Here is a 22,989-nt window from a genome sequence, read left to right on the forward strand (position 1 = left end):
ATGCTAAGATACTGATTTTTGATTATATAATTTATTTATTATCAAATAAAATTGTATTGAAATAAGATTTACAGTCTAGAAATTAATTAATTAAAAAATAAGTAGAAGATACACACAACAACCAAAAAAAAGCAGATAAAATGGATATGAATATTCACACTCTTAAGCAATTAAAGGAAGCAAATAAAGATCAAGTACACGAGTTCTCCTTTAACAGAAAAGATAAAGATGTAGGTGATGTCGAAACTGCTGAACTTTGTGAAGAAATCTCGAAATGCAGCAAGCTTCACACACTGACTCTCAATCTCTCAAGCAACAACCTCTATGGAGATGGTGGTAAATCTATTGGTTCATTATTAGCTAAATGTGATTCCCTTAAAATACTTGACCTGGAACTATCTAAAAACAGTCTCGAAGTTGACGGAGTTGCTGGCTTAATCGATGGACTGAGCCGTTCTAATTCATTAGAAGTCTTAATGCTCAACGTAGCTGAGAACATGCTTAAGGATGAAGACTTTGAAAGCATTGGCCAAAAAATAGCTTATTTCAGAAACTTAAAAGGACTCGCTCTTGTTCTCACTGAAAATAAGATGGAAAATAATGGATTAAAAAAATTAGTAGATGGTATTGCTCAATGCCACTAGCTCACTTTATTAGACTTGCATTTGCACCACTATCCTCTTAGCTCATTGGGTGGTTTCGTTATTGGAGAAGCCTTACAAAGTTTGCACAGCCTCCAAAGTCTATCTCTTCATCTTGAGAACAACAACCTTAAAGACGAAGGAATCACTAAACTCTCTATTGGAATTAGCAAGCTCAGTGCACTCAAAAAGCTTACCCTTGACTTAAAGTAAAACAACATTCATGATGATGGTATTTTGGCATTGATCTAGGCAATATCTAACCTTACTAACCTTGAAATCCTCAAAGTAAATGTTAAACAAAATGGCTTGCACTAAAAGTCTGTTACTGCATTAAGCTAACTATCAAAGTTAGGCCATCTTTAAATTCTCAGCTTCAACTTTGGAGACATAGACACAAACATGAAAGATGAAGAACTTATAAAGCAAGAATTAAGTAAATTAGCTTTTGTAAAGTAGCTAAATATTAATCATACTGATGATGAAATCCAATATTTCTGATCATCATGCATGAATGCATCCATCCATAAATAAATAAATAAACTAATAAATTCAAAAACACACACACATACATATATATTTTTAATAAATATTTTAAGCACATACTTTTATTTTTTAAAGTAAAATTATTTGTTTTTTTGTTAGTATTCATAAAATAAATTTATCATTTATCCTTAGCAAAACTATTTCAATTAATAATGAATTTTTTATTAAATATTGCATATATTTACTATTAAATTAAATTTCCTAGAAAAAATTTTTTGTTAGTGAGTCACTTATTCATTTATTCATGTGGGAATATTATACAAATATTTGTTTATTTCAAAAAAATTGCAAAATTAGTTAGAATATTTTACTATCTAATTCATTCTTAAAAGATTCAATAGTTAATGTTTTAAAAAAAAATACCTCAAAAAGAAAATACTACTCTAAAATTCTTAAATAGATTTTAGATTTCTCTCTAAAATTTAAAATAATAATTATATGAAATTATAAACTGCAAATAAATAAAACGTTTTATAAGTTTTAACCAATCAGTAAAAAATACATTATTTTTTATTATTTGTATTTAATTAATTAAACAAAATTCAAAATTTTTTTGATTTTAGAAGAATTGCCTTTAGATTACTTTGAAGTAAGATATATACTCTTTATTTTCACTTAAACAGTAATTAAGAAATAATATTCTTTTAATTATGCTTAAGTAGTAGGATTTATATGCAGTGTTAAATAGATTGCTCCAAATTTAAAGAAAACATAGATTTTTCTAAGAAAACTTTTTGATTATAAAGCAAAAAATAAAAATATTAAGATAATTAACATATTTTTTTTATTTATATAGATCATCTTTTAGTTTACTCTAAAAAGATTAAATACTTTATTTATATTTTATCCAACAGAATTCACATATAAATATTATCATTTAAATTCATTTTAATAAACATAAATAATATATTAAAGTTATGAGATTGCTTCTAATAAATAAAACACCTAAATTTTTTAATAAGCATTTCAAATATTAGTTTGTTATTTACAAAACTAGTAAAATCAATTCCGAAAAACAAAAAATATTTAAAGATATCTTTTTAATTTGTTTAATTTTATTAGAATTTATTTTAGCTTCTATTTTTAATAAACCAAATATACTTTTATTATCTTATTGAAACAAAGAAAATAAATATATAAAAATGAGTAACTTGATATAATAAATAATTTTTGATAAAGTTAAAATCTTATATTTTTTGAATAATGCTACTTTAATCTGATAAAATAAATAATACTTAGTAAGATAGATATAAAATATATATATAAATAAATAAAAAGAAACTTAATATTTACAAAATATTTAAAATTATTGCAGTTTAGTTCATATTTGTTTTATAACTTATCGATTGCTATTTTTTCTTTTCGATATTATAAATTATGTTTTAATTTTCTTCATTTTCTAAATTTTTTAATTTTAACATTTTTAAAAAGGAACCCTTTAGTTTGCTAGCTAAATAGCTAATTGTATTTTTATTATCTATCCTCATTTTGAATAAAAACTTTCAGAATTTGTCATGTTTCCATATCTTTTTTTAATAAATCATTTTTAAAAATAAGAAAACAATTTAAAACAATGTAAAAAAAGTTATTAATTAACTTCAATAAATAATATAAATGATTGTTTAATTTATTTAAAAATACTTCTAAATAAAGAAAACTATTTTTGTATTTTGATTATTAAAGCAAGCAAATAAATTTAATATTAATTTTATTGTATAAAAAATACTAAAAATAGTTTTATTGTTTATTCAATTACTTGTCTTTTTACTGAGCAATCAAATAGACCTCTTTATTCCTCAAAGCAAGCCTTTCTTATATATTCTGTAACTCACAAACTTTCTTTTGCAGGTACTCGTCTTTTTCTTTGATTATATCATTCAATTACTGTATTCTACTTTTGTTTTCTAACTACAGCTTCCTATTTTCCATAGTCAGTAAATTCAATTTATTTCTAAAATCTAAAACTTTGCTTTCATTTTCTTGCCTCTCCTTTCTTAAAGCCTCTCTGCTAGATTTATCCATTTCTCTCAGTTTCTCACTATACTCAAATATGGTTTTTTCTATATCCTTGGCATTTTTTGCTCCCAAGGCTTTTATCTTGTGTTCAAGGATGAATACAGAAACTAACCTTTCCTCCATAGATTCTAACTAGCTACTTTTATTTTTGAGTTCTTATTTTAATATTTCAACATCTTCCTCTTTTTATCTAAGATCATTAATTGCAAATTAAAAATCCTACTTTAAGTTCTATTTTTACAAAAAATTTTTAAATTTTTTAAAATTTAATTGAAAATTTTTTAACTAATTTTGCTTATTTTTTTCTTTAAAATTTATTTTTATAAATAACAAATAAAACAAAAACTTTAAATAAACATGTTTTTTTTAAACTGAACTTTATTTCTTATAATTTTTTGCACAATAAATTTCTATTTTAGAATTATTCCTGCCTTATTAGTTTTGCTAAATATTTATTTATTTAACCTAAAATATTATTTGAATTTTTTAATTCTTAGCTTGTTTATTAAGTTTTACTTTCTGTTTACTTAATAATTTTTATTTTTTTTATCCTAAGATTTTAATTTATTGGTTTATTTATTTATTTAAGAGGATGTAAATTAATAGAATTATCAGCAATAGCAGAAGGTTTTTTAATAATAAATAAATGGTAAGAAATATTAGAAGAAATTTATTTACTTCCATTTCTTTCTAGGCATAATTAGCAAGTAAATCAGATTGAATTTCACTGTTTTTTAGCTTTTCTTAATACAAATTGATTGATAGCTTTAGTTACTGGTTTTCCTAAATAAGTTAAAAATAAAATAATATTTAAGGGTTTTTGTAAAAAATAAAAATAAAAATTAAACTGTCCGTTTTACTCTTGTTAAAGCTCTTATTTCACCTTCTTATTTTTAAAGAAGTAAAACATAATCTCTATTTTAGCTATTATTATCTTTCACTTCTTGTTGCCCTTTTTTTGCAACATATAAAGAATCTTCAAGCTCAATGTAAAATCTTGTAATCACATTAAAAATTAATTCTATTAATTAGAATATGTCTTTAGGTTCTTTTTTAGAAGGATCTATATCCCATATTGAATCTAAATATTCCTTTACTTCGTCAGATCCCTTTAGTGTTAAAAATGTAATTAAAGCTTACAAACTAATCAAAAAATGAGCTTTTTATACGAAAGAAAGAATAATCTTCAAATAAAATGTTAATTTCACAATATTTTATTCTTAACAATAATTATTAAAAATATTTGAATTATTTTACGAATCCTCTCAGCATTTGGTTCAAATTTTAAAACGTTTTTCGTGTTAATTTGCACAAATCTTCATAATTCTCTTCTAACGCTATAAAGTCGTTTATATCAAACTTCTTTTCTTTTCTCATTTGTTATTACATTAAAGGAGATGGTGATAAATTCTAGTGGTGATCTTTGTTTTAAGGAGTGTTTGATACTGATTTTTTATGATAATCGCCGTAAGTACTTCTTCTTGAATTTCTTGTAGAGAGTTAAGTAGACATTTCTGCCATTTTAGATGTTTCTAATGTTAAACCCTAAAGTGCAGCAGCATCTTTGTGGTGGTTTGGAGGATTCTTAGCAAATTGCTTCACTACAGCCTATAAGTAAGATGATTTTCTTTACATCTTTAAACCAAAGAAATATACAATAATAAAAAAATAGGGGAAGTAGCAGTAGTGCTTTTCTTAATGTTATGCTTATTACTTGAGATTGCGATTTTATTTATCTATATGGATAGTATTAATATATATTTATTAATTAATTATTCAGTAAGTAAGAAACAGCTTTTTTAAGCTGCTTATTATAAATATAAATAAAGTCAGCTAATTATCTGAAAAAAATATTCAACAAACTTCATCTATCTGCTATTTTAATTATATTATGAGATAACTAAAAAACACAAAAATTCTTAAAGCATAAATAATAATTTTAAACCTTGGATTACATAATTACCTTTGCTTTAGTTGAGACTACTTTATCTTATTTTCTAAGATAATTGTAAGTTGTATATACAATTCTTAATTAAATATTTTGCAATTATAACTAATTTATTTGTTTGTAATCAGTATCGCTTCATTATAATGATTTTTATTAATTAATTTTCCTTTTTTGATAAAAAACTACAATTTTTTTTTTCTTTTTGTATTATTTTCAGTATTTTATTATCTTTTTTATAAAAATACTGTAAATTTTTAAAAGTAAAAATCTTATTTACAAAATCTAAAATCCTTTTTTTCAGTATTTAGCTTAAACATTATTCAGAAACACTAATTAATAATAAATTATATTTAAAAAAAAACTAAATAACCATTTTAATTTAATAATTGTTTATTGCATAAAAATTTTAAATAAACATGATATATATCTCAATTATTCATAACCAGCCATTATTCTTTTTATAACTAAAAAAATAATTATATTTATTTGTCTATTCATTCACATTTACATAATACTTTTATAAAAAACTTTATTTTACTTTTTACTGGATGATTTTTTTATTAAGAATCAATCAAGGATTTATTTTAGGTATTTTGATAAATTAATTCAGCTGAATAAATATTTTTTTTACCTCAATTAATTATTTATTTTGAAGGCTATAGCTTATTTATATATCATTCATTATTTTGTAGAAAATTCCACCTAATATAAAATTTTTTGATTTAAAAATAGCATTCATTGTAATATTTTAATGATTATTTATATTTAAATTTGGGATATTGAGAATTTGCTTTTTTATTTTAATTTTTAATAGATCTTTTAAAAAAAATACTTATAACAACAATAAATAGTTAAAGTAGTGTTACATGTGTAAATACCTTTTATAAATTAATGTTGAATTAATTGTAACTAGTTTTCAATCGAATAATATTTATTCATAATACAAAAAATTAAACTATTATTTTAATAAATATTTTTTAAAAATTATTTGTTCATTTCTCAAGCATGAAGGAGGGCATCTTAGACTTGAAAGAAGTAGAGACTTTAATTGTGTCAGGAGATATTTATCCCTTTACGAAAAGTGTAGGCTGGTCTGATTTTTGTTCTCCAAAATATTCTCCAGCATTGATTAGGTAGAGATTTTGTTTAAAAGACTATTCAACGGTCAGTTCAATAGAATCACCTTCAATATAGCTGTCTTTAACTATACTGTAAATATGAGCTTTAACTTGTCCTTTATGTGTTTTTATAACAGCTTGCTAATTTGATAAGGTATCAATTTAGATATTTCCTTCTTGAGCTGTAATTTTTGCAGTTCCATGGGAAGCTCCTAGTAATATGTTGCCCTTGTTAGAATTTATAGTAATATGTGGAGTTGATTCTACCATGTTTGTAATTTTATTTTTTAATTATATAAAATTGAATGGATTCTCTTCACAAAATATATTCTATGGTCTCCTCTCAGGATTAGTATAAAGAGAGCTAATTGAAATATCTCCCTTTTACTTTAAATTTATTGTGGCATATCCTGATATAGCACATTTCTTCATGCGAATGTCCTTGTCAGAATTTACTTAAGCTCTAAAGCTTTCCAAATATGTATCTACATGAATATCGCTTGCTTTAATTTCACATATTTCTGTTTTTACTTTTTTAGCTTTAAAAGAAAATGGGGTTATAGCTCTAACGTCTCCATATATTTTTGAAGAAACTGCTTGTGTATTTTCATGAATAATAGGTCCATTGACTTCTATATCATATGAATAATACTCTGGGATTCTCGCATAAACTTTAAAAAGCTCATTCTCAATTTTATTTGCATCGTAAGTCTCATCAGAAAAGAAGGCCTCTCTGCCTCCATCGCTTTTTTCTTGTATCAAATAAGCAGGAGGTCCTAAATTTGTTTGGCTATTCTATCTAAAAACATTTACTTCAGAGTAATCTTCCCATAGGGTGTGTAAAATTAGATTATAATTAGATTTATTCAATCTCATTATTAGCTTTCCACCTTAACCAAATCCATATTTGAAATCAAAATATGGCGAATAATTTCCCCTTTCAGATTCAGGTAAAGGGTTTTCTGCACTTGTCCACAAATTACCATTTGAGAAACTACATTTTTGCTTGTACTAAAGTCCTTATAAACCTTTTAAAAAGCTCCTTAATTTATTATTAATCTACATTTTTGTACAAAAAAATAAGAATACTATTAATAATTCAAATCTTTATTTTCTTTGAATAAATTTTATATATTTATAAGAAAAGTTCCAGCTTTTTCATTCTTATTTTAAACTTTAACTTAGAAAATTCTAATTTCATAAAAATACAACATTAAAAATAGTAAATTATCTACAAATTAATTTATATAAAAATATCTTCTATTTAATTAAAATAAATAATAAAAACTACTTTTTGCCAACAACCTATCAATATTAAATCAAAAGAAGAAAAAATTACTAAATATTTTCATGCTTTAAAAAATTACTCAATAAAAATTTTAGGTTTTTTCTATTCGAAATGAAAAAAATTTTCAAGAAACTTACAATTTTTGTGAAATATAAAATTTATTTCTTTTTAAAATATGCTTGAAAATTTTTGTTGAAATTTCTTTTAAATAGAAGAATTACGATTTAAAAATTTAATTAAATAAATTAAAACAAAACAAAATAATAAATAAACTCAAGAATTTAAATTTTTGAATTAAGGTAAAAAATAATTTGGAAAAAAAAAAAATTCATTTTTTTATTTTTGAAAAGGTGCTAATTTATTTTTCCAAGGAGTTGATTATTGAAGATCTACATGCAGTATTTGTTTTATCAAAAATATAAAAATTTATTGGTTTTCCCTCTAAGTGTATCAACAGAAAATATTTGAATTAATGTAGTTTGTATTTGAGATCAAATAGCTAGTATTCAATCTCTCTTTAAAATTTAATTAGTGACATAAATAATAATAAAATAAACAAAAAAAAGAAAAAAAATTAATTAAAATCTAAAATGATATAAATTTTTGAGATTCTTAATTAGAAAAATAAAAGTAATTCGATTTACTTAGAAAAAAATGAACAAAAATATTATATGTTCAAGAAAAATGATGAGATAGTATCCAATTTATCCATTAACAATTAAATGCAATGCTCAAGCTAAATTTTTTAAGATAATAATATTAATAATAATAATAATTAAATTTAAAAAATTGATGTGACTTAAAATTTAAGTTGCTTTGTTAAGTTCATTCTCTAATTCATTAGAAATTTAAAGATTTTTGATTTCAAATAGGAAAATCTATAGAAAGAACTTCGTTAATTTAATATAAATTACCCAAATTCTTTGAATGAATCTATCCCACTCCCACTCGTACCCCTGACTGGCTATAATTTATAATAAGTTTCTGTTAATAAATTAGAATTAAAAAATTTACCTATACATATAAAGTAATTGATTGAAGATTATGAAGAATTATTAGTGTAAATAGTGAGTAATTAATAAAATTAGACAGTTTAATTCTAAAATCCAACAATTTTAACATTAAAAAAATTGAATGAATATTACTTAAATACTTATTCTAATTCTATTAAAATCTATGGATACCTTGGTTTTCAAGATAATATTGAAAATACAGAAAATCTATTGGAGAAACTAGAATAATATTTTTGTTAATAAAATTTAGATCTATAAATCAAAAATTTATAAACTAAAATAGAATTAATAATCAATTGCTTACATGAAAATAACTGTGAGTGCAGCTGTCCAGAAAGGTATGATTATTAAACCTCACAATGGATAAAAATACCTGATTTCAAGACTGAATACATTTACCTGCTTATCGAAACCGAGTCATGCTATAGTGATTTAAATATTAATTTAAAATTATGTTTAAATTAAAAGCTTACTAGTGATTTTTATAGGACTAAAATATTAGTTTAAACTAAATTAATTTTAGATGATATTGGAGGAAAATTGAATTTAGAAATTCCTAATAAATAATTAGAGGTACCAAGTATATTAAACGATGCAAGATGTTTTTTACTTTTTCAAAACAACTAGTTTATTGATTTAAAAAAAGAACATATGATTGAAGATTAGGTTTTACTTTTAATAGTGTGCATTACTAAATCAAAAATTAGTTAAATCTTTTTAAATAATCATCAATAGATCATAATTGATTTGCTAATTGATTGATTGAATACAAAAATCTAATTTTTGATAAATAAAATGCATAAAACTTGTTTTTAAGAAAATATTAATGCGAATTTCTTTATTTTTTTGTGATTATATTTTTTAATAAAATAAATATTCATTTAATCAGTATACATGCAATAAATCTTCTCAAACTCACATAAATATTTATTTGTAAAAACTAACTAATTTTTAACTTTTTTAAAGCTACATTTGTTAGATAAAATAATTATTAAATAAATAATTTTAAATTCCAAAGCACAATAACTTAGATAAAGCTTACTTAGGAAGCTTAATTTTTAAAGATAAAATTTTATATTAAATAAAAAAAATTTACTAAAAATTTGAAAAAAGGTTTTCTTATTTTAGTTAATTTTAATAAGCCTTTTAAAAAGGAATATTTAGAATATAATTAAGCTATAGAACAATAAAATTATAATCAATAATATAAGAATACACATTTTAAATATCACTAATCAAAATATTACTGAATGTTAGCGATATTTCATATGTAGGAAAACAGCAAAATATTAAAAAAATATAAATAATTTTGAGTTAGTTACTCTTTTAAAATTAGATTTAGACTAAATTAATAAAATGAAGAATTTAGTTTTAACTACTTATATGTAAAATATTAATAGAATCACAATTCAAGACAAAGAAACAATAAATGAATGAATAGATAATTAATTAGATTGACTGATTGATTGATTGGTTGATTAGAAATATTGATATTGATTTCTTACTTTATTTATTTATTAAGAAATAGATATAGATAGATAGATATATTCCATAAGATATCAAAAAATTAGAAATTGAGTCGATTGGAAATCAATAATTAATTTACTTTTTAATCAAAATTCTTTAAATAACACTATAAGCAAGCAAAGTATGAGTACACAAAATTCTTAGCAAAAAAGCGATGAAGAAAATAAAATAATGATGACTGCCAATAAATAGCGAAAATTGGCCACCATTTTTAGATGGATAAATGCAGGTTGCGGGCTTGCACTGATAACTAATGGAATCTTAAGATACATTTTTTTTGCAGCTCTGATAAGTGAACCATGGACTATATTTTAGCCTGGTTACATGATAATGTTTGGCATAGTAATTTTTGGAGCAGAGTTAAATCTTCTATTCGTCCTTTCTAGAATATCTTTTATGTGTTCATACATAGGTAGAGGATTGTTAGATATTTTCGTAGCAACTATATGCTCTAGTTATTTAGGTGGATCAGGTTTAAATATATTGGCAATAGTAATAACAATTTTCTTGTTTATTGTTGGTTTAATGTATCTCTGTTTTCATTTTACTGGATTGGACTTAATACTTCCTCCTGAAGTAAGTGAATAGTAATCTAATAAATCTAGCACAAGCACAAATAATTCTAGCAATCTTGATAATTCATAAAACCTAGGAAGAGGATTAAATGAAAATGCAAGCGATCCATCAAGTGTTTATTCAAATGGATAAATGTGATTGATTGATTAAATAATGTGGATGTAAAAAAGAATTGTTTAAGTAAACACTAAAATATAAACTAACCCCAGCTTATATCCATTAATTTAAGTTTAAGTATAATAAAAGTATAGGTATTTTTACTAAATAAATTAATCTACTGTAATAAAATTTATTATTTTTGCAAACATTTTTATTTCATATTGTTAATATTTTAAAGTAGTTATTGGCAAGCAATTTATTGTGCAAAATATTAATTTTAGTTAATATTTCAATATTTAATTAATTAATCAGCAATAACTCTGTATAAAGTAAAATGCTTATCAATATTGATTGATTGGTTTATTGATATTTTGTATATTTGTTTGATTCATCAGAATTCTTTTATTCAATACAAGAGCTTAAGACTAAAAGTGAATTCAACATAAAATAAACTTATAATTAAAATAGTTTTTTTTATCAAAAAAGTAAAAATAAAAACATATCTGTTCATTAATCATTCAATCATCTAATTAATTAATTTATAAAGTTAGAAATATTTTATCCCTTTTTAAAGAATTAAAATTTTTTACTTTCTACTTTATTATCGAAAAATGAATGACAACATTCTCATAATAAAATTTGAATAAATCTAGATGAAAACATTATACAAGATGTCAATTTAAAAATTTTAGTAAAATAAATAGTACATTGAATTAAACGCGAAATAACTAACAAATTGAATTAAATATTTTATTTAATTTTTATTTATAGATTCGATTGTATTTTATTTTTTGATAATATTAATAATTTATATTTAGAAACATTAACATACAGATAAACAAACAAACAAACTATTAGAATTTTTTATTTTAAGAATCATATCTAAGACAGACAAAGTTCTTTAATTATACAACTTAAATGCTTAAATACAATTTACTAAATTACAAGGTTTATCTAAAGTATTTTTTATTTAATTAACTTAATCAATTTAAGTTGAGATCATCGCATTCACCATCTTCAATATTTTAATTTTGAGTTAATAAAGCTTCTTACATTTCTTTTATTCCGCATACACATTCACCAGCTTCATGGCATTATTCACTTTAACATGTTAATTTTTTATCGATTGTAAAGAAAGAAGTTAATTCTCTGTTACAAATATGACAAGGGATATGAGTGACAGCGTGAACTCCAGTAAGCATTAATTCTAAACACACATCTTTTTTCATTTTCCTTGTTAATTTCTTATCTTGACTTTCCATTTTATTTAATACTTAACAAATATAAACTGATTGCTTTTTGATATGTTCAAAAAATTTTAATTATTTTCGCTTAATAAATTTTTTTCTTAGCTGAATTTTTTTACTTTCTGTAATAATTTAATTAAAAAAAAGAAATTCTGATTTATTGTCTAAAAAGTGCATATATGTATGTATGATAGACGCCGCTTAAATAAATAAATAAATAATTATTTTAACTTTCAGTGATTATCAATAAAAAAGATAATCAAAAAAGTATTTTATAAAGAAAACAAAACTATTTTATTTATTTGCTTTATTTAATTTGATGTATAAAGTAGACAATAGATTTATTTTTGTATGAAAATAACTACAATTTATTATTTATTGCATATGATTGTGATCAGAATTTTTAGATTTTCTTGTCATTAATTTAATTTAATTAAATTGATTATATTTTATTTATTTATTATTCAATTCAAAACATTAAAATTAAAAGATTTCCTAAAGGAAGTTCAAATAGATTAAAAAAGCTAAAGAATTTTAAACTAAAAAATGTCTAATCAAGAAAGATAATTCTGCTTAGAATATCTTATTACTGGTGCCCATCAGTAACAAAAGAATTTGGATTGCGTTTTTTGCTTCCCTGAAAAGCTGTAATAGGAATTTGAGAAAATTCAATAAAAATTGAAAGAAGAATAGGAAGAAGAAAAAGATCTACCAGACGAAAATGAATTCGACGATGCCTATGAAGACTTAAGAAAGTAAGCAGAAGAAGAGGAAGAGGAAGAAACTTAAAATTTAGTTGAAAAGAAATTAGAATAATAAATAGGAGAAAAATTACATCACATTCAATAATAAAGTGTAGAAGCTTTAGATTAGTTGCTATAGAATGAAAAAAATATTGAATTTATTTTAGACACTTCAATGGGTTTGGTAATTAATCCAAACAACGTTAATGAAAGTCGTTTTACTTTGGCAAGAAGAGTGCTTAGTTTGACACTCGAAAAGTGGTACCCACAATTAAATAAAAATGGTAACTAATAATAGAGATTAGAAAATGAATAAAGATATTAATAGGAATTAAAGAAAGAATTTAATATCTATTCTTCTGAATAAGATGTCTAGCTAAGCAAATAGTTAGTTTAAATTTCATAGGTGTAATTAGCAGATGAATTTTTAGAAAATATTTAATTACATGGTAGAAAAGACAGAGTATTATCTACACTTTAATCAAGAATTTAAAACTGTCCTCCTTAAATAACTTCTATTATTGTTTTTACTGACTACACATCTAAAGATTACTCAGCATGGAAACAATAAATTGAAGAAGCAATCAAACAAAGACAAAATGCTCCTAAAATACACATCATTAGTTTTAACTTAGCTGGGCCTGAAAAATAAGAAGATAAATAAGCATCTTTCGATTTCTTTGAATCAATCAGCAAATTAACTAATGGCACTTTCAAATAGTTTAGTTCTTTATGATAATTCATTAATCGCTTAATAACTTAAATACAATAAAATTCTAATTAATAATTAAACCCTTAAAGACGTTTACTATTTATTTTTCAAATATTATTTTTATTTGTCTAAATATTTTTATTTTCAATTTTAGCAATTCTAATTTATGTTTAGCAATAAAAACATCCAATTTATAGTTATTATTTAAATTATTTAAAATAATTTATTTTATTCACATTTTAAAATTTATATTTATTTATTTATTTTAGATAATAATAATTTATTTTACTAATTAATTTTTCAGTTATTTAAATGAAACTCTTTCTATTAATATATTTAGATTATTTATCATAAATTATTTTTTTTATACTTAAATTACATTATTAATTATTTAAAAATATTTTGATTTACATGATAATATTAATTCACACTATTTAAAAATATCCTTGTCAAATAGTACTGTAGGAAGGTATATATTTTAATATCATAAGATAGGTTTATATATTATAAGGTTAGTAAGATCTTGCTAACTAACTATTTTCAGATCTCTTGTGAAAATCAATCTATAAAATTTTAAAGTTAATCTACACTTGTTCAATTTATGAATGTTTATTAAATGTTTTTAATTCTTATTTATAAAAATTAAAATAAAATTTGTTTATCCATTAATTTAAGTCATTTAGATTTATTCTCTCTAAAAATTATAAAATGTAATATTTTTATTTAAATCAGCAGTTTTGTTTAAAAATCAAACGAATTGACAAATTTTGCATAGGTGTTAATCTATTTTTTTATAAATAAAAAAATTATTACTTTTCTATTTTTTCATTAAAATCTTGATTAAAAGCAAGATTAAAATTTTTTGATGAAAGTGCTTTTTTAAATTTATTCAAAAATTATTTGTTTCGATTTATTTTTGGAAATTATTTTTTGGTTGTTTTAATTGTTTATTTAATTAAGTATTTTACAAGTTTTATTAGAAAATATAAAAAACAAATATTTATTAAATTTGGATTATTTTACATAATTCAACAAGCTCTAAATTTATAAAAATATAATTAAAAAAATGCTTGATAATACATTATTTTTATTTAAAATAGGTCTAATTTTGTGTAAATATCAACTAAAGTTTAAGAAAAAAGCAATGCTAATAGCTTTCAAAAATCTCATACCTTCTAATTTTCTAACTTTATTTTAAATTCAGTTGATATAATCAAGTATTTTTGTTAATAATAATAGATAGATTAATTTTATTTTTTTTTATTTCGTTTTAAAAGGTAGGAAACAAATAAAAAACTAAAATATTACTGAATGAAAGATGATAATTCTTATATTATTCAGTAAAATTTTTTGCAAAAAATAAAAAATAATAAAATTAGAATGTAAAATTTTAGAATTTAACAAGACAAATGATTAAAAAATTCACGAGCACACTAGCTTTTTGGGAATGTTTAATGTGCTTTCAAACAAAAAATATTGATACATAAACTAAAAAGAGTAAAGAATATCAATTATTAAATTAAGTATAAAAATTTAATAGAAAACAACAAAAGAAGTAAAGGCTAAACAGAAAACACATTAAATATATAAGTAAGTGATAATCTTGTATTACTTTACATTTATATTTATATAATTTATTCTCAACTCATTTAATCAAATGGATTAAAAAATTATGCAATAAGGCAGAATATTTAAAAATATTAATTCCATAAATGGGATGAAAGAGTTTGCTAGTGAAAAAAGTACTCTAAAGCTTTATGTTGACAACACAAATTAGTCATAAAATTCAATGAACAATATTAACTTAAATACTGATAGATAGCTTCAAATATCTTAAAGAGGCAATGATGTTGATTTAAGCATGTCTTAACATTCTTTTATATATAAGAAGACTTCCTCAAGGCCTTCTTCGCAGAAAGTAAACAACTTAGGCTTAAAAATTTCTGATCTTGTGTAAAAAAAATCTAATACTTATAAATCCTACCTATAAAATCAAAAAAGTATAAACTCATCAAACCAAAGTAAATAAAATGAATAACCTTGTCAAAATTACTAGCAAAGAGCGATTTTAAACTCAGCTAAACCACAAAAATTAAGCTCTCAAACTTATCAATTTTAAGGATTGAAAAAAGACAATTACTTCTAAACTTAAAATAATATTATTTATGAAAAGTATGTCAAAGGAGAAGTATCAATAATAGAACTAAAGCGAAACAATAATTTACAAGGCGATTACTTAAAGCTATCTTAACAATCTGACAAATAAAATATTCTTGACAAAAAAATTACATAGTTTAGTAACACATTTTAAGATTTTAATGAGAATTAAGAAATTTTCAACTTGAGTTAATCCTAGAAATTGACCAAGTAAAATAAAGTAGGAGTATTTTAATAAGAGCAAATTGCTTAAGTAGGTCATAAAAGTTAAGAGTAAATTGAATAAGCGAAGCTATGCCAGTCAACAAAAGACTAAAATTGTTAATTAAGCAAGGATAGTGAATAGCAAAATGGCTGTAAATAATTTTTTTTAATGAAAAAAGATTCTTTGAACTTTGAGGAATGCTCTAATATGTAAAAAGTCAGCAAAGGAATAAATTCTAGTTTTGTCAGCATTGGTAGTAAAAGTGGGTATAATGAACTTTTTTAGCATGAAAAAAACTTAGTAACAAATAATTAAATGCAATCAGCATCTCGATCTAATTTAGGTTGTAGCATTTATAATAATAGTACTTGCAGCACAACACCAGCAGGGATACATAATCCAGAATAAATAACATAGTAATTAGTCAAGTAGAATTTAATGATTTTTAACAGAAAGGAACTTTTTTCTGCAGCTAAGAGCTCAAATACTTATACAAACTCATAAAAATTAATTTTAAGATAAAACTAAAATAAAAACCTCTACAAAAGTTACCTTAATTCTTAAAGTAACTAGATTTCAAGGTAGACAAGTGTATATTAAAAGAATGTTGCAACAGATATAGAAAGGTTAGTAGCAAAATCTAACAGAAAACAAATAGAAAAACAAATTTAAAGTTTAGATTCTGAAATATCAACAATTTTAGTTGGTAATCAATCAGACAGGATATTGCTTTCGAGGAGTATTTAAGGTAATCCATAGATTGCGGGTATGGGAACTAACGAAATAAAAGATGTAGCAACCTAAAAGCTTACATTAAATATCTAGAATTTAAAGAATATTAAAGAAAATAATGTTGAGAATAACATAGATGATGACATAGTTATTTCTCCTCTCTTAGAGCCCAGCACGTAGCTTAATTCCTAGTAAAAAGTGGGAGATGATAAAAAAAACTTTATAAAAGACTTAATTTAAAAAAAAAATTAGAAATAAATACCACTAATAGATGCTCCATTCTTTTAAAATAAAATCTTTCAGTAAGACACTTAATTTGAGTTTATGGAAAAAGTTTATTCTCCTAAATAAATAAAATAATAATTTCAAGATTCTATTTAAGTGAATCAGTTGTAGAAATAAAACAGCTTAAGCATTGAATCATTAAGTCATAATTCGCCTCGAAATAATTTTTTAACTAATCAAATTGAAGCTTTAAGCAAAAGCTAAGAAAATCTTAAAATTAGTCAGATAATCTAGAAGGAGTAGGAATAGAACTAATCTAGTATAAAAGATATATAATAACAGCCACTTCAGAGCAGAGTATAAAAATCATAACAGCCAAAAAAAAACAACGATCTGAAAATAAAATTCATTGATAAAAGATTTAGTGATAATATTTAACAAAAGAAGTAAGAAAATCAAATTTTAGTAAAAGCTTCTTCTGAAGCAGAGACTCAAACAAATGCTTGTGAAAAGTTCTTAAAAAATATGGCCCTCCGTCCTAAAACTGGAATTCCTTACAATAGAAACAATTCATTGATATACACTCCTCGTTAAATGTACAATATGAATTAATAATCAAATGAAGAAAATGATAAAAAACCAAATAGTTAAAATCCAGTATCAAGTTAGTAGATTGAAAGAATTAGAACTCCATCCTAAACTCATTAAAAATCACTAAATATAAAATAAAGCAATCAACAAATACATTAATTTAGTCCATGGTAAGATAATAACATGGATGAGTAATATGATCAAGAAGATTCTCTCGACTTTATTTAATATACAATTTCATCTTGAATTTAAATATTCTATTTAAAATTTTAATTTAATTATAAAAATTTAATAAAATATTAACTATATTTTACAAGAAGAAACCACATTGAATTCGTTTTTTAATTTATTACTTTATTTTAGTATTTTATATCATAATTTAACTTTCAAAAATTAACTATTTTTTATATATACGTACAGTTAATCCTCATTACTTCTCACCATTTAGCTTTCTTCATTTTATCATAAATTTTGAAATTAATTTTTAAAAAAATTTTTGAAAAATTAAAAATAAATGGATAGTATTTTTGAGGATTGACAATAATATAATAATGTTAATTTTTTATTATAAAATTTAAATAATTATAGAATATCAATTTTTATAAAACAAATAAAATAATTTATTAAATAAATTAAGATAAAATTATTATTTTGGTTAAAATTTATGAGAGTAAATAAATTGAGATAAAATTAAAATTATTTCGAATATTTATTGAATAAATAATTAAAAAAATAAATTATAAAAATTTTAGAATTAATAATATATTTAAAGATATATGTATGTTGTATGATAAGTTTATTTTGTAATTTCATGGAGTAACTTAAAATCTAAAGTTAAAACCTCTTTTTATTATTTCATTAAGTTGCTGTATAGTTGCAATTTGCACTTCTCTTCTATTTTCTAGTGAATAGTTGATTTCGAAAATTGGAGGACTATTAAATTTATTCAATAATAATTAAACTAAAATAAAAATGTTAAGAGTTATGTACCTTATTTTGATTGAATATTTTTTGTTGTCTAAAGTAACTATTCCTAGGTTTTCCTTGAGTAGACCATTTACTTCATTTTCTTGATTTAAAATTATAAAATTTTTAGGATCAAATTCATATTTGGGGAGTTGTAAGTCAACTTTCTTTAAAAAGCTAGGTCTTTTCTTTAAGCTATCGCCTTCATCATCTGTATTTGGTTGGCTGCTCGATTTCCTTTCACCAGAAAATCTTATTTTGCTTATTATATAATTTAGCAAGTCATAATGAGTAGTTAGAGCAATAAGTTCATAAAAATCTAAGAATGTTAAATTATGAGTGATTTACTAAGCAAATTCAACATTTTATTATTTAAGAGTAACTTTTGATGGGCTATTTGTTTGAATTAATTAATTATGAATAAAATAAAATTAAGATTTTAAATATTTATTTACAAGAATGATATTATTATGTACTCTTCTTAATTAACAAGTTCTTTATAATATTTTTTACCCAAAAGTTCAAAGACTGATTTTTCCTCATCAGCTTTTTAAGAGAATAATAAATAGATAAATAAATTAAATAGTAATTTAATTTTAAAATTACAATCTTTAATTGTGAAACTGATTTGTTTCTTTTCTTCCAACTGAGTAAGGGAAAGTCGAGCTAAGTTTGTAACTAAATCACTAGTTTAATTATTTCTACTTTATTCAAGTTAATTTTGTGAATTTTAATGGCTTTGCTTCGTTGATTATCTTTTATTTTCCACACTTTTTGGTTGTTAGGATCCTAAAAAATATACTTGATTTTCTATTTGCTATTATGAGGGTGGTTTTGATGCAGGTTGGTTCTCTTCTTTTTATTCTTATTCTTCAGTTTATTCTTATTATTCTTGTTCGTTTTTTTCTTACTCTTCAGGATATAATTCTTTAATATCCTCTTAATACTATTGCATCTTTGAGTATTAAAATAAAAAATGAATTGAAACAAATATTGAGGAATAAAATAAAAACAAGAATTTTAAATAGATTATTTACATAGTTTTCCAAATTAGAGAATTTGTTAAATAAAAGCTCTCTCAATTGCTCTCTTGATAAATAAATTTGCTTTTTGTAATTCAATTACTAGTCTAGTATTTCTATGTAAGGATAATTCACTTAATAAACAACATTTTCTATTTCGCTGCTTGTAATCTCAGTACTTTCTGGATAAATTTCATTTTAAAATTCAGTATTCTTAGAATCGATTTAAGTGTTAGTCTCAAATTGCTCAAAATCAAATTCTAATCTAGGTATATCAATTAAATTATCTTAATCATCTTCCTATTTATATGAAACTATCTTCATATATTTTTCAAAAAACTCTTATATCTGCTCTTGCTTATATTAAATTAAGTATTCTAGAATACTGAAATTGAGCATATGGTTGAGAATTTTTTTAGAGCCTTTTTTGTTTTAAGAGTTTTAGTTAATTTGTTCTTCTTGTTCTGATTGCATTTCCTCTTCAGAGCTTTTTAGCTATTCTTGAGCTACTATCTCAATACTGTTTAAAGAAATTGTTATCAAGCGTCCTTTGTAATCGATAGATTTCTTAATATACATTCTCATATCCCAATCTGAAATCTAAGAATAAGGAAGAAAGGACTTTTATTTTGATAAAATTTTGCTATGCTTATTTAAATCTATATTATGTATTTGCTGCTATTCTAATGGCTCGAGCTTTATTCCTCTAGGATTTCTTTTTGCACCATATTTCTAGCTCTTAAATGCTTTTGAATTCTCAATAAACGTCCTGTTTATTATATAAATATATTATTTATTATTTGTTATTATTTAATTCCAACATAAAAGTTTTATTGAAAAATCAATAAAAATACCTATCACATAATAATCCAAAGTGTTTTACTGAATATTCGTAGCTCTAAAACAACGCTTTATAATAAAAATAAAATTAGTTGATTTATAAAAAAATGGTGGTATTTAAAGAAATAAGCAAAAGAGTATTTTTGGTATTATTTGGCATGAATAAAAAATTACATTGATTGCTTTTAGTTGAGCTTGGATTTAATAAGGAATCTTTCAAGTTGAATTAGCTCATGTTAAGGTTTTAATTTAGAGGCATTGATTGATTAATGCTTGTGTTGTAATTATTCTGGTAAGTGTATAGATTACCCTACGACTTGCTATTTTCTAATGTTATTTAATTAAGAGGAATGTTTGGTATCTTTGATCCTTCTAATATCGAAGACTAATTCAGAATCACCCTATTTCGTAAAGAATATAAATATAAATCATGATGCATGAATTTTATAAAATATATTTTTCTATCAAAAAAATAAATAATAATTATTCAAATTACAATTAGGAATAAACTTAATTTAGCTTAAACTAAAAGTTATTAGTGCCAAGCAATTTCTTTGGCATGGCATCTTAAGGGTATATTATTTGTGACTAAGTCCTATTCATTTTTATTGTTGCGCAGAAATAAAACTGATTTATTTGAAGATTTCTACTTAATTACTGTATTTTTTAGCTAGCTCTATTTGCTTAAAATAGTAAAAAGAGTTTGTTTTTAAATCAAAATTGATTTAATAGAATGATATTTATAATAATTAATGCTGTTTTATTTTGTTGTATTAATGAGTGAGACAGACAGACCAGCAATTTATTTTACAAATAATTATTTATTTATTTATTCATTCAATTAATTAATTAAATTAATTAACCAATTAATAAATAAAACAAAATTAATTTTCATACACTAAAAAAAATTTGAGATTCAAATATGAAAAAGAAAGTAACAAATAATTTTTATTCATCAAATAAAATATTTGATTTTTTTTAATTTTATAAAGTATTTTTATGATTAAAGCAAATGCAGATGAATTAATTATTAATCTATAGATTACATAACTTATTTATTTTATAAATTCTCACTTATTTTGAGAATATATTCATATATACACAGTGCTAGCTTGGAAACCTCTTTAAACTTTTCTACTAAAGATTAATAAATTTTCCGAAGTGATTCCCTGTCATAAAATGAAGAAAGGCATATCCTATCAAAGATCTTAAACTCTTCTTTTTTTACGACGAGGAGCTGGTTTACCGCAAGGACAGTTTTCATTGCCTTCTTTTTTATACCATTTGCAGATAGATCCATCTTCACATTCACATTCACCATTGTCATTATCTTAGCATTAAAGCATCTTATAAGTGCATTTAAAATCTTAGGCTATTTACATGCAATTAGCATTAACGTATTAAACAGCTAAACCTAGGATTAACAATCCTAGGATGATATGAGATCCTTTCATCTTATTAACTTAATAAAAATTATTGATTTACTTTTTCCTACTAAAACAATTAATTTTAAAGTTTTTTGCAAAGCAATTAATTATATTTTTAATTAAATTAGTAATTTTTTTAAAATCAAAATATCCTTCTACTATTCCAAATGTAATGCTTTCGTTGACTCAGACTTTAACAATTAAAAACCAACTAACAAGTTATTATTTGTCACTTTTAATATATCAAATATATTTATTTATTTAAATATAATAAAACTAAAATCTTTCTTTAAATTTCTACATTATAAATTATAAATAACATTCAAATAATCTTTCTTACAAAATAATCAATAAAACTTTTTACAAATTAAAAAAAACTTCAATTTAAACCAACATATAAACAAAGCAACCAACAAAGTTAGATAAATATACATTTCCAATAAATTTGTTTAAATAATCTATAAAAAATTGTATTTTACAAATGAAAAAAAAATATTTTGAGCATATTTAAAATACAAAATTAATAATTTTATTAAATTAAAAAGGAAATAATAAAAGAATAGTTTTAACAATTAAATATTTTAATCAAAGAAATGCTAAGTAAAAATTATTTTAAAAATATTTTAATTTTATAAGTTAAAGTATTCTTAAAAAAAACAAATATAAAACTAAATCAATAAATTTACAAATTTTTTTGTATATTCAATCGTATTCGAAAAAGAATATCTTTTTATTTAAGATTAAGCTCAAATAATTATTATTTATTATTTGTAAAGCTATTGAATAAATATAAAGAAATACAAACTGATAGATAGATAGATAAATGTCCTCAGATTAGAAAGAAGATCCTTATATAGAAACTAAAAAGGATTATATCCAATAATGCTTTTAACTTACTAAATTTTTGTATTAAGCTTCTCAATCGTCAAATGATTAATTAAAAGGAATTTTACTCACTACATTACCTGATATAATAAATGATGAAGATTTCTAGAAAGTTGATCATGCTCTTAGAAATTCTTTTAACTAATTGAAAGAAGATACATAAATGAATGACCAATCAAAATTTATAACTAAGTAGCACATTGAATGTATATTAAATATGAGAATATTGAATAAAGATAGTATTCAATTATAAAACTACTGCAAAAATATGTTTTAAGAGTTAGATTCTTGAATTACTAATAGCATTAATGATTTATTTATTGAATAATTCATCCTTCCTTCAGTTTTAAATGCATAATAAATGAGGTTTGGAATAATTTAACAAATAATTTGCTAATATTAATAAAAATTATAAACAAAAAACTAACTTTTATAACTAATTCCATTTATATAATTTATACTTTT

The 22,989-nt window shown here is 22.2% G+C and overlaps 10 protein-coding genes across 10 annotated transcripts; 5 read left to right on the plus strand and 5 right to left on the minus strand. All coding sequences in view use genetic code 6, as the record gives it.

Moving 5' to 3' along the window:
• Positions 1-140: 140 nt before the first annotated feature.
• TTHERM_00448660 (kinase domain protein) lies at positions 141-1,142 on the plus strand (the record flags this gene model as incomplete). The annotated part of the gene is made up of 1 exon (XM_001013266.1): positions 141-1,142. One exon carries the CDS (start codon positions 141-143, stop codon positions 1,140-1,142), a length of 1,002 nt encoding a protein of 333 aa, XP_001013266.1.
• Positions 1,143-2,670: 1,528 nt separating this feature from the next.
• TTHERM_00448670 (hypothetical protein) lies at positions 2,671-4,838 on the minus strand (the record flags this gene model as incomplete). The annotated part of the gene is made up of 5 exons (XM_001013267.3): positions 2,671-2,713; positions 2,944-3,434; positions 3,882-3,986; positions 4,064-4,312; positions 4,461-4,838. 5 exons carry the CDS (start codon positions 4,836-4,838, stop codon positions 2,671-2,673), a joined length of 1,266 nt encoding a protein of 421 aa, XP_001013267.2.
• A 1,305-nt stretch (positions 4,839-6,143) lies between these two features.
• Positions 6,144-7,334, minus strand: TTHERM_00448680 (hypothetical protein; the record flags this gene model as incomplete). Its single annotated transcript, XM_001013268.1, has 1 exon — positions 6,144-7,334. The coding sequence occupies one exon, from the start codon at positions 7,332-7,334 to the stop codon at positions 6,144-6,146; it is 1,191 nt and encodes a 396-aa protein (XP_001013268.1).
• Positions 7,335-10,220: 2,886 nt separating this feature from the next.
• TTHERM_00448700 (COPI associated protein) lies at positions 10,221-10,811 on the plus strand (the record flags this gene model as incomplete). The annotated part of the gene is made up of 1 exon (XM_001013270.3): positions 10,221-10,811. The coding sequence occupies one exon, from the start codon at positions 10,221-10,223 to the stop codon at positions 10,809-10,811; it is 591 nt and encodes a 196-aa protein (XP_001013270.1).
• Positions 10,812-11,755: 944 nt separating this feature from the next.
• Positions 11,756-12,034, minus strand: TTHERM_00448710 (hypothetical protein; the record flags this gene model as incomplete). The annotated part of the gene is made up of 1 exon (XM_001013271.3): positions 11,756-12,034. One exon carries the CDS (start codon positions 12,032-12,034, stop codon positions 11,756-11,758), a length of 279 nt encoding a protein of 92 aa, XP_001013271.2.
• Positions 12,035-12,463: 429 nt separating this feature from the next.
• On the plus strand, positions 12,464-13,498 carry TTHERM_00448720 (hypothetical protein; the record flags this gene model as incomplete). Its single annotated transcript, XM_001013272.4, has 1 exon — positions 12,464-13,498. Exon 1 carries the CDS (start codon positions 12,566-12,568, stop codon positions 13,496-13,498), a length of 933 nt encoding a protein of 310 aa, XP_001013272.3. The 5' UTR covers positions 12,464-12,565.
• Positions 13,499-14,981: 1,483 nt separating this feature from the next.
• On the plus strand, positions 14,982-17,630 carry TTHERM_00448740 (hypothetical protein; the record flags this gene model as incomplete). The annotated part of the gene is made up of 1 exon (XM_001013274.2): positions 14,982-17,630. Exon 1 carries the CDS (start codon positions 15,132-15,134, stop codon positions 17,628-17,630), a length of 2,499 nt encoding a protein of 832 aa, XP_001013274.1. The 5' UTR covers positions 14,982-15,131.
• A 563-nt stretch (positions 17,631-18,193) lies between these two features.
• Positions 18,194-20,815, minus strand: TTHERM_00448750 (hypothetical protein; the record flags this gene model as incomplete). Its single annotated transcript, XM_001013275.2, has 8 exons — positions 18,194-18,317; positions 18,375-18,743; positions 18,806-18,896; positions 18,957-19,305; positions 19,388-20,141; positions 20,227-20,281; positions 20,387-20,613; positions 20,709-20,815. The coding sequence occupies 8 exons, from the start codon at positions 20,813-20,815 to the stop codon at positions 18,194-18,196; spliced, it is 2,076 nt and encodes a 691-aa protein (XP_001013275.2).
• Positions 20,816-21,411: 596 nt separating this feature from the next.
• Positions 21,412-21,666, minus strand: TTHERM_00448760 (WD40 repeat protein; the record flags this gene model as incomplete). The annotated part of the gene is made up of 1 exon (XM_001013276.3): positions 21,412-21,666. One exon carries the CDS (start codon positions 21,664-21,666, stop codon positions 21,412-21,414), a length of 255 nt encoding a protein of 84 aa, XP_001013276.1.
• A 796-nt stretch (positions 21,667-22,462) lies between these two features.
• TTHERM_00448770 (hypothetical protein) lies at positions 22,463-22,816 on the plus strand (the record flags this gene model as incomplete). The annotated part of the gene is made up of 1 exon (XM_001013277.1): positions 22,463-22,816. The coding sequence occupies one exon, from the start codon at positions 22,463-22,465 to the stop codon at positions 22,814-22,816; it is 354 nt and encodes a 117-aa protein (XP_001013277.1).
• Between the last annotated feature and the right edge of the window lie 173 nt (positions 22,817-22,989).

Source organism: Tetrahymena thermophila (assembly GCF_000189635.1).
Source record: "Tetrahymena thermophila SB210 genomic scaffold scf_8254686, whole genome shotgun sequence".
In the NCBI taxonomy this organism is placed as follows: domain Eukaryota; phylum Ciliophora; class Oligohymenophorea; order Hymenostomatida; family Tetrahymenidae; genus Tetrahymena; species Tetrahymena thermophila.